Genomic DNA, 11,426 nt, shown 5'->3' on the forward strand with positions numbered 1-11,426 from the left:
AAAATATGAACACTTTGATTATCTTCAAGTTGTGTTCAATTTTAACAAAATTTGATATATATGATCTAAGAGATATGAACTTTCAATCTAACGGTTGGATTTTCAAAATTTACATTTAATATAAAGTTATTGAGCGGTGTAACACTTAGTAAAAGTTACACCGGTATTATAACCCTTCTCTCTCTCTCTCTCTCTCTCTCTATATATATATATATATATATATATATATATATTTAAATAAGTACTTTTGCAAAACAATTATAAGAAAAAGATGGGAGTTATTTTTTTTTATAAAAAAAAGAAATTAATTTTAAGAAAAGAAGTTTAAACGTACACATCAAAACTAAAAAAAAATTGTTTATTTTATTTTTTAAAAAAGATTTTATATAAAATAAAATTAAACAAACATACCCAATTCAGCTGACTAAAATTCTAACAACTTTGTCATCTATTCTTGAAAGGTACGGCAATGTAGACAGTTCAAGGACTACTGCCCTAATACATTTATGCTATATCTAGCGATCCTATATGAATTAAAAAGAAGGTTTGTTAAAAGTAAATGTTTAGTCAATATAGTGATTCCATCTTGCTCTTCTAATATCATGCTGTAAAAGAACACATGCAAAGACTTGTTTCTTATACGGTGAACTTATGGTAAAACTCTTGAACTATAATTATTTTTAAATAGTAGAGTAATAAATTGTTCCACTCATCCCATAATGTATGTTTGAATGATAATTGAAAAGTTAAGCAAAGTTAAACATAACTTTTCAAGTTACCTTAATAAAAGACAACATTTTTCTTACTTTTGATTTAACTGAAGTTTACTTGTTATTTACACTCAACAAAAACAAAAAAAAAATGTCAAATATTTAAATCTATATTACGTTCTAAATCAACTAATTGAAGTTACAAAACTCTAACATGTGACTAATCTTAACCATAGTAGTCCGGTAAAGTTGGTTACTCCATTAGTGTTCAATAATATTGACAGCCTTGATTTGACTAGTGTGCTCTACATTGTTAAAATTTGTTTATGGTCTTATTAATTTGCAACAAATTAAGATGGGTGGGTCAAGAATTTTATTTTGTTGTACCAATCCTTTAGAGACCCATACGGTGATGGTGTACGGTATTTCAAAGCATTATTTAAGAGTTAGATTTTTTTTATCCCAGAGAAAAAGAGGTACTTCATGTTTTTATATATTTATTTTTGAAAAATTTTAAGAGAAGATAATTATATAAAAAAATATTGAGATTTTAAAATAGATAATCATATTAGATTTTTTTATTGTAAATAATATAATGAGTATTACAAATTTAGGACTAAAAGAATCTAAGCAAATATATAAAAATAAAAAAAGTAATTATTAAACCGTATTCTCATATAATAAGAATAGATATTAATTAGCTTCTTTATTTATAAAAGATAAATGTTCTACAAAGTAAATAAAAATGAATAAAATATGATTTAGTCATGTTTTCATTTAACAGTGCCTTGGATATGTCAAAATAACATAAAAAACAATTACGAGATAGTTTTGGTTCAGTAATAAATATTTGTTGTGCCTGTATGTTGTGGAAATGTATATATGTATAATTTATAGAAATTAAAAGAATATAATAAACACACTTTAATTGAACTCCATTTCATAATGCTTATGTTTTAGATATTTAAGTTCAAAGATATTAACCAATTGTTTTCATTATTTTAGAATTTTTTAAAAATAAGGTAATATTAATATTTGAATTTTGTATTAGAGTTTTTTTTTATATATTTAGAGCCAATAAATAAAAATATAAAAAACTTATTTAAAAACAATAACATTTCTCTACAAAATACAAATAAATTAAAAAAAACATTAGGGGAAGTGTGGAAGTGTATCTATAATTTATAGAAATAATATATATATATATATATATATATATATATATATATTTATAAACATGAATAGAACATCATTTTATAATAATTTTCAAATTATATCTTTTCCAAATTTATGTTGGAAACTTACCTTGATTATGAAAAAAAAAATTACAATATTAAGTATTTTATTTTGATTTATATAGAATTCAATAACAATTAACAATAATTGATCAATTTTAAAATAAATTAATAGTGGTACTTCGACCATGTTAATTATTCCAAATAATAATAAGAACAAATTGGCTGATTTTAACTAGTTAGGGACTGTTTGAATTAAAGTTTATAAGTGCTTTTAAAAAAAATTCTATTACAAAATATTTTTTATTTGTAGTAGAAAAGTTCTCAAAAATATTTCTAATTTATATCTTAATAGACTCTTATAATCTTTACTACACTACATGAAAAATGACAAATGTTTATAAACATATGTTTTGTATTCTTTAGATATGATGACCAGAGATAAAGTAAAAACCTACTTTAATGTACTTATAAATATTTAGTATAAGTAAAATCTAATAAATACATATATTTATGATTATTTATTGTTGATAAAACATAAAAAGTTATTGATATAGAAATAGAACTCACATAATGAACAAATAAATCCTATATGAGTGTCAATGTAAAATAAATATTTATATTCCTACAATTTTCTTTTTCTTTTTTGTGACAATTTTAACCAATCACTACAAGTGAATTATCTTGTAATGTTATTATTTTGACAAGATTCAAAGTAAAAAGGTTTCATTGATGAAATAGCTAAATTACAAACAAATCAAAATCCCAAAACCTAGCCATCAAAATCCAAACAGCTCATAAACATTCTGGAATTCCACTGGTTCAGTGCATGAGAGCATAGCGACATGTCTCGAATAATCAGAATAATCAACTTCATAATCGTATAACAGGAATTCTTCGGGCGAGGACAATTGATTTTGTGCACTATAATCATCGTTAATCACTTCCAATGGCTCGTGTTTCGTCGATGCGAGTAGTGATGAGGGAAATAGGTTTTCTTCTTTGCTTTGAATGATGCTGTTATTAAAGCTGAGTAATGTGGAAGAAGAGGAAGAAGGAGAAAGAGGTTCCAAAATAATTTCAGCATTCAAAGGGGTTTTACAAGTGTGATGGCCATAATAGGTTGTTCGGTACAAAGGAGGTTCATGTTTAATTCTCTGTACTTGTTTCATTGCTTGGCATCCTTGATCACTCTTGTGAGTGCACCTATAGTAGCTCCTGCATTATATATTTTAATTTATCCATATTAGTCAAATATTCACCATTAAAAAATAATATATAAAAAAAATATGTCACAAAATGATCTAACTAAATTTTTCAAGAGAGATTAATTATTCACAAGTTAATAGATATTTGTAACAATAATATTATTAAAAATTTAAGTAAGAGGCTTAGATACATGAATTAAGAAGGGTCATTTAAAAAGGAAGAATACCTTAGGTATTTGGCGTTCAGTGTCATTTTTTGTCCGTATTTTCTCCATACAAAGCCATCTTCAATCAGCATTGAGCTGTCCTTCTCCCAAGTTGGGGCTATTGACCTTATATATATGAAGACAAAAATATCAATTTTAGAATACTTATATATATTTATGTATTTTCACAGCTAATCCAATTGTCGATTAACTAGAATATATTAATGAAATCATTGCAAGAAATCACAATTAATCCTAATAATTGTGAGACCATATGGATATTTATGTCTGGAGGGGTTTAACCAAGATGAAATTGACAACAGCAATTCTTTTGTAATTCAATCATTCTAATTCTCCTTATAATTGTATTTCTTTTGGTAAATATCTTATTTATTACACAAAAAATATAAGATAAAATTTATTTTTGTTAATATTTTTATAGAATATCAAGAAAACTAAATAAAAGATATTATAGAAGAGAATGTCATTATTCTTTGTATTTCTCTCGAGTATGACCTCAACAAGTTTTTGTTAAAAATAAAATTCAATCTAATCAGATATTTAATCTTTTAAAAATGACAAATAGAAAAATAAGAAGAAAAAAAATATACATGACGATGTGGAGATTAACACATGAAAAATCAAATTGAAATATTATAAAGGTGGGAAATTAATGATTTTGTATACTATTTAATGTTTTTCTTAATATCATAACAAATATAATGATGCAAAGAGAAAGAAAAATATTTTTTTACAACAAGGACAGACACAAATATATGTTTTAGACTGGGTTTGTAAAGGTTCCTCCACTTTTATTTGAAAGAATTTAATTTCCGACAAAAATATTACTTTAATGGATCACTGGTTGATCCCTTTCCAACTGCGATTGATCTAGCCTCCAAAATTATCTCTATGTGATATTCTAAAAGAAAATTATCAGATCTAAATCCCATAACAACAGTAATTATTAACCACACACATACAACTTCTAGGAAATAAAGCACGAATTACAACTCTTCTTACTTTCTCTTGTAGCCTCTTCTTCTTCTAGTTTTAGTATTGAGAAGATTATTAGGGCTCTTGCAGGTTTCATCCATAGTCTCCAGCTTTGGACAACTGGTAGAGGAAGAAACTTCTCTGAGAGTGATAGATGCCTCCACCTCATGAGAAACATCGTTATTGGTTTTCAAAAGCAAAAGGGTATTTGTGAATGAACACAAAACCTTTCTCACAAGATCTTCAAAAAATGGTAGTATTGACTTTGACCCACCCTCCTCTTCAATGTTCAATTTATCATGAACAAGTACTTCAAGTAACTGATTTGCCATGTCACGCCCTCTTGTTAGTTCTTCTTCCATTGCCCTTTTGCCATTTGGAACTTGAATCTCCATTATCCTTCTATGGCAAGGTTAACACTTATTATGCCAGGGACACAGAGAGAAACTGAGTTTTATTCAACGTAGCACTTCCCCCACTTGTAAATATAAAAATTTTTGCACCAGAAAATATAGGGGAAAAAAAATAGCGAGCACAAATTGACTGGTATAGTTCACGAGCCAATGTGTTAGGTGAAGAACACGCACCAGTGAAAAAAGCAAGAGGGTTTTCTCTTATTGGACGGGTTGTGAGCGTGGGAAAAGAAGTAGTGGGTTGTTTGGCTTGATATACAGCATGAGCTCAGAATGCTAACCTCATGCTGAGAACACAAACATGAGTTAGACAATACTACCCTTGGGCTTTGCACTTTGTGACAGTGAGAAGCATCCATGTTTTTAGTCCATGGAAAATGAAGACCAGTGTCTCAAGGATACTAAAGAAAACTAAATGAGAAAACAGTCAAATTTATCCCTTAACTAAAATTAACGTGCTGTTATATTTGTTTCTAAAATGAAGAAACTGTTAAATATGTATCTGAGAGTGCGAATTCACAATTATATTACTCTTAAATTTTAAAAATGTGTGGTTCAGTCATATTATTAATATATATTTAGAAATTAAAATCATAATAAATAATTAAATTTAAAAATTTTATTTGAGATTTTAGAGATTTATTTGACAATTTCTTAAATAGTTTTAAAAACTACTATGAGAGTATCTTCCAAATTTAAGAACTAAATTTAATGTTTACTCAATTATAATTAATAGATAATCTTATCCATTGAATATGTAGTTAGGAATTTCTTATTTGTTTGTATAGATGAACATTTAATAGAAAATATCAACTCCTTAAATCAACGTGAGTCTCAAAAAATTAGTCAATAACTTTTCACCAAGAGATAATACCTTCATTTACTGAAAGAAAAAAAAAAAGATATAAACATATTTTTTTAAATTGAAAAGTATAAAAAAATACACTCTCTTGTAAAACTTTTTTAATAAAAAATTATATATTGATTCTTTAGCCATTACCTTGATTAGCAAGACCTTTTCCATATAGATGGCAAAAGTGTGTATATGTGTGATTATCACTTTTTATATATTATTATTATTATTATTATTATTATTATTATTACATTTTGAATCTTTATATTTTATTTAAAAATTAAAAAATAAAATTAAAGTATCGATATTAAATAATAAAATATGTAGTGTAAAAAAAATAATAAAATAATTGATTAATACTTTGATGATTTAAATGGTTACGGGTAGTTAGTTTATTTGAGTGATGAGAATAAGAGTAACTTCTAACATTATTTTTTCATTATTTAAAGACTTAGGAATAAAATTGTCAAAAAAAAAATATGAAGATGAAAAATGGTTACAAATTCATCTATCTCCTTTATATATAGATATATATTATTATTAGGATTTAACAGTGATATACTAACAATGTAAAATTAATAACAATCAATTATATATGTTAAGTTTGTTAAATTTTATAATAACTAGTTTAAAAATTACACAAACCGTAATTTTTAATTATTAGTTGCAAAATTTCTTAAATGCACGGATCACGGTCAACAATATATTTTGAAGCCTAAAGCAAGTTTTAAAATTGAGTCTTTTTAAAGATGAAAATGTGGCAAGAAAATCAACAGTCACCCATAAAAATAAAAAAAAAATAAAAAGAAACTTTCAACAAAAAAATTATAATACTAAGATCGAACTCAATCTTTACAATGATAAGCCTAAAATAATGACCAATAAACCAAAGTTAATACTGATACAATTGATTCATTAAATTTTATAAGTTAAAAAAAAATATTTGGAGAGCCTAAAGTTAGGGCTTGAATAACCTTATGCTTGGATCAGTCCCGAATAATGCATGACTATTGAAGTTTTTTTTTATATTATTAATAAAATTCAGTATATAATACGTGATATGGTGAATTTCATATGAGATAATTTGTAAACATAGTTTTTTAATGTGTAAATATGGATATGAGAATGTTCAGGAGTGACTAGGGTGTTTTATTATTTTTCTATATTACTATTTGACAATTGCATTATGATCACTATAATTGTTGCTGGTTGGAACGTTTTAAATGTGAGTAATACTGTTTATCTTTGAATAGTCAGTTTGATCACTCCATTAATACTTTGACTGAGAACGTACGGGTTAGTTTCCTTAAGTGGATCTTATAGGAAGATAGATTAGTCATAGATACTGATTTAAAATAAATCTAACTACTATTTTCTTCGCAGGTATCTTTTGACCGAGAATCAGAAAGTAATTCTCAAATTTTAACAAAACTATACTATTGTTGATGTATTGGTTAGGATTTGATTTTTTAACTTTACGTATGGAAAAAAACATTGGGATTATAAGACAACTACTTATAACAGTGACTTAAATTGGTATTATATGCCAACTAGGGATGGCAATGGGACCCATATGGGGCGGGTAATAGTAAATTCGTCCCCGCCCCGCTAGATGAAAATTGTCCCCATATCTACCCCATATCCGCGCGGGTATCCATTGAGCGAGTATCTATGAATTTCTTGAATATCCATGGATATTTATAAATTTTTTAAGAAATTAAAAAAATTATATTACAAATAATTTTAAGTCTATATTTAATATCATTGAAATATTAAAAATAAAAATTCAATGTTAATTTTGAACTTGTATTTAACGTTAATTTTGTTGAAATAATAATAAAAATGTAAGATAATGAATGACTTAAAATACATCAATCTCACAAGTTAAAGTCTCATCACAAAGTTACAATAATTCAATCTCATAATTCCAAACGAAAGTAAACAACTTAAAATACATAAATTTTATTGGTTCAATTAAAGCTAGAAAATTAATCAAATTATATCCAACATAATTCTATAACATGCTTAATACATGTTGGTAACTTCATCAACCTCACTTTTGTAAGAAAATAAGACGAGAGAATGTACTTTTAGGATTATGTGGTACAAAAATAATTAAGATATTTAAGAAATATTATTAAACGGGTACCCACGGATATGGATATCATCATACCTGCCCCCGCCCCATTTATAAATAGGTAAAAAATTATCCGTCCTCATTATCCGCGAGTACCCAATTAGTCTATCTATTTATTATCCGTAACGGATTTTACCCATAAATACCCGCAGGTGCGGGTATTTTTGTCATCCTTAATGCCAACCAGTTATAATCTATTTCAATTAAGTTATATCTCTACGAGAAATATGATTAGTTTAAAATAAAACATTGGTATTATAAGCCAACTACTTATAACAGCGATTTATATATATCTTTTATAAGTAAAAACGTTAATATAGATTATATATAGAGAAAAAACGTTACACCAAATTAAAGCAATTGATATTTCAAATTAAAAATCATTGTCATATAAACTCTATATACATTATAAGAAAATTTTTATATAACACAAATTTTTACAGTAATATAAAGATTATCACTAAAATTACTTTTAACTATACAATAAATATAATATATATTTATATATTATTAAAAAATATAAATATAAAATATAGTAACATACAAAATATATTAAATCTCATATAAAATCCATTAAAAATTATATAATTATATATCAAATAGATATATACTTACATATATTATATATAATAATAATTTTTATTTATCATAAAAAAAAATTGTAGTATATCCCCTCGTTGATATAAATTAATTGCAAATTTGAATTAGACAGGTAGCTAGCTAGCAAAACTTCATAATTATTAGCAAAACGACATTAATACAAAAAAATAATGCCACTATCATCTTAATAAGCTATACAACAACATTATCCAAAAAGGTAATGTTGCCGGTATCTGTTCCACATGCACTTAGCAAACCACCCATGCATTATTTATTAAGATTACCTTTATTGGATACCATCAACCCTTCGAACTTGTATACTTTATAAGGAATATTTCCATCTTTGATCATGTGGATTTCATCCTACAAAATGTGCAGGAAACACTCCAACCATAAATTTATTAAACATAGCTTAAGAATTTACTTATACATATAAAACTAGCAACTGCGTGCTGGTGGTTTGTATTTGTTGTATTTGTGTAACTTTCTCTTATGTTAAATATCTTTTGTACTCAATTTTCAACATATTCTTTTTTATTTATAAAAAAAATATATATATATATATATATATATATAGCTCCTGCGCATGTCGCTTATTATAGTGTGGTGTAACAGAACATGACATCGGACAATTTATCAAAAGCCATAAATTGCAATTATCAGTCCAAGCATGTCGAATTTCTAAGCATACAACATATATCATACTGGCCCAAAAATCCAAAATCATTCAAGGAAAACATATGAACACACAACACCAAGCCTGTGAAATGGCCTACCTTACAACATTTCTTTCGTAATTCCATTATGCTAATCAATATTCACCGATCCAATCATGAAGCTATAACTTGGCACCATCCTTTTTTTGGTAAGCAAGAGAATGTATTAGAGTTCAAGGAGTAAATCACATAAAACAAACACCATGAGTTAGCAAGCAAATCTAAAACATTTAGTTTCAATAAGGAAAAAAAAAAAAAAAAAAAAAAAAAGGCAGCTACACCAATCAGAGAAAGATAAACGTTTAGGTCCAATTTTAGCAAAAACCCAAGAACAAAAACAACACTAAACTAAATCTAGTAATATTTGCATAACATGAAAGAAGTTGCTTCTAAAGGTGACGGTATTCCTCATCATCCACAAACTCAAAACAAGCAAATCTCAACACCATCCATATATTTTAATCCTTCTTACCATAATCAAACCACGTATCTAAAGATAAGGAGACAAAGCGTTAGAAGGACGACAAAGAGAAAAGCCTAGCCAAGCATAGTGGAAGGACCAAACTAATTAAGATGTTGTGAAGACTTTGTTTACCAAACTAAAATAAGCTATAAGTTTTTCAAATTTTTACTAACTTAACATGCAAAGGGGCACTAAGTAATCATTCTAAGTTCTGCATCCCTAAAGAGTGATTTTCATTCTCATCGGACTCATATTGGCATTTTCTTACGTTGGTGAAGTACATTTGTCGAATGTTAGAATTTTGTCAAAAAGAACAACTTAGGGATGTTCTTCTAGGACATACATGAGATACAATGAAGGAGATAGGATGAAAGATCTTAATGTTTTTCTTTACAAGGTTCCCAGAAGGATATAAGGAGCTATATTTGTGGAAAGCCTTTCAAAGATGGGGAAAGGTTTGGGAGGTGTTCATTGCGAGTAGAAGGAACAAATGGGATCAAAGATACAGATTTGTTAGGTTCCTTAACATATAGGATGACTTGGCTTTGGTACAACAACTTGATAAAATATACTTTGGAATTGTCAACATCCCGAAGTATAAGAGGGATGTGAGGAAAAAAGTGTCCTTTTTGTGACTAGGAAGCGAAAATAGTAAATCACATATTGTTCACATGTAATATGTATGTCAGATATGGTATGGAAGAAATGTTATAGATGGGCAAATATCACCACTATTCTACCCATGAATGGAGAGCACACTTTTTCCAACAGCCATATTCTAGAGGTTCTCTAGAAGAAAGAAAGAGGTAGAGGGTGATTTGGTGTGTAGTTACGTGGTGTCTATGGAACCTAAGGAACAAGTGCAGGTTTAGGGATCAACAACTCAATCTAGACAAGATCATAAACGACATCATGTTATTCTCTTGGTCTTGATTAAGGTTGCAACAGGCTTTCAATTCACTTTTCAACAATGGTCATGTAATCCTGGTCTCTACATTTTTTCGTAATAATTTGATTATTTGGTTGGAGTCATTCACGTGTAGAAAGGAAATTGAATTGGATGTTGTTTGCAGAAACAACTACATAATGCAGGGCGACTAATAGGAAGAGTGGAGGTGAAAGGGGTAAATGGGATGGTTAGAACAATTATACATCAATAAATGGTGACTAATAGCAAGACTGGAGGTTACAAAGGAAGTGGTTGTTGAAATTGCTGGTTGGAACAACTACAACTCATTGTAGGGTGGTTATCAGGACAGTGGAGGAGAAGGAGCTAAAAGGAGATGGTTCAACACTGGGCCAATCAAGCAACATAAAGTAGTCATTGGAGTTGACTAAATGATCATGGTGCAGGTATTAAAATAGCCACTATTCATAGGAGCAAATAGGGAGTGTCAAAAAGCCACGAGCTGAAGGAAGAAAATTGAAGGTGAAAGGGAGTTAGTCGAATTGGGGCGGTCAAGATGGGATGCCCACGAAGTAGAGGAATTTAAAAGAATAAAGAGGATCAAGGGTCTAACTAACAAAGGAGGAGGTGGAATCCACTAAATTTAGTGGCAATCTATGCTCATGACAGATCGACCATTATGTTTTTGGTGCCTTGAGTATGTGCCATCAATAAGGAGTCGGGGTGTACCCACTTGGCACATAAAGAAAAGATGTAGGGCCCTTTGTATGCAAAATCATTCTCATCTCTCAATTACTATATTTTATTTTATAATAGTTGTTTGGTGAATTGGTTATTGTGTAATGTGCCTAGGTTGATATATTTTTTTGGTTGAATCTGTTATGTATTGGGTTTTAAGCACCCCTTGTGCTTATTATCTGATAAATTTTTCTTGGCTGATTAAAAAAAAGCACGAAGGTTGTGGTGGGGAAAAACATCTACC

At 28.0% G+C, this 11,426-nt stretch overlaps 1 protein-coding gene across 1 annotated transcript; it reads right to left on the reverse strand.

Annotated features, from left to right (window-relative positions):
* Nucleotides 1-2,561: 2,561 nt before the first annotated feature.
* On the reverse strand, nucleotides 2,562-5,026 carry LOC145952784 (putative WRKY transcription factor 70). The gene is made up of 3 exons (XM_083065771.1): nucleotides 4,383-5,026; nucleotides 3,381-3,485; nucleotides 2,562-3,163 (listed from the first exon to the last, which is right to left on the reverse strand). Exons 1-3 carry the CDS (start codon nucleotides 4,748-4,750, stop codon nucleotides 2,725-2,727), a joined length of 912 nt encoding a protein of 303 aa, XP_082921897.1. The 5' UTR covers nucleotides 4,751-5,026; the 3' UTR covers nucleotides 2,562-2,724.
* Between the last annotated feature and the right edge of the window lie 6,400 nt (nucleotides 5,027-11,426).

This window comes from Cajanus cajan, chromosome 10 (assembly GCF_000230855.2).
Source record: "Cajanus cajan strain Asha chromosome 10, NIPB_CcT2T_4, whole genome shotgun sequence".
Taxonomy (NCBI): domain Eukaryota; kingdom Viridiplantae; phylum Streptophyta; class Magnoliopsida; order Fabales; family Fabaceae; genus Cajanus; species Cajanus cajan.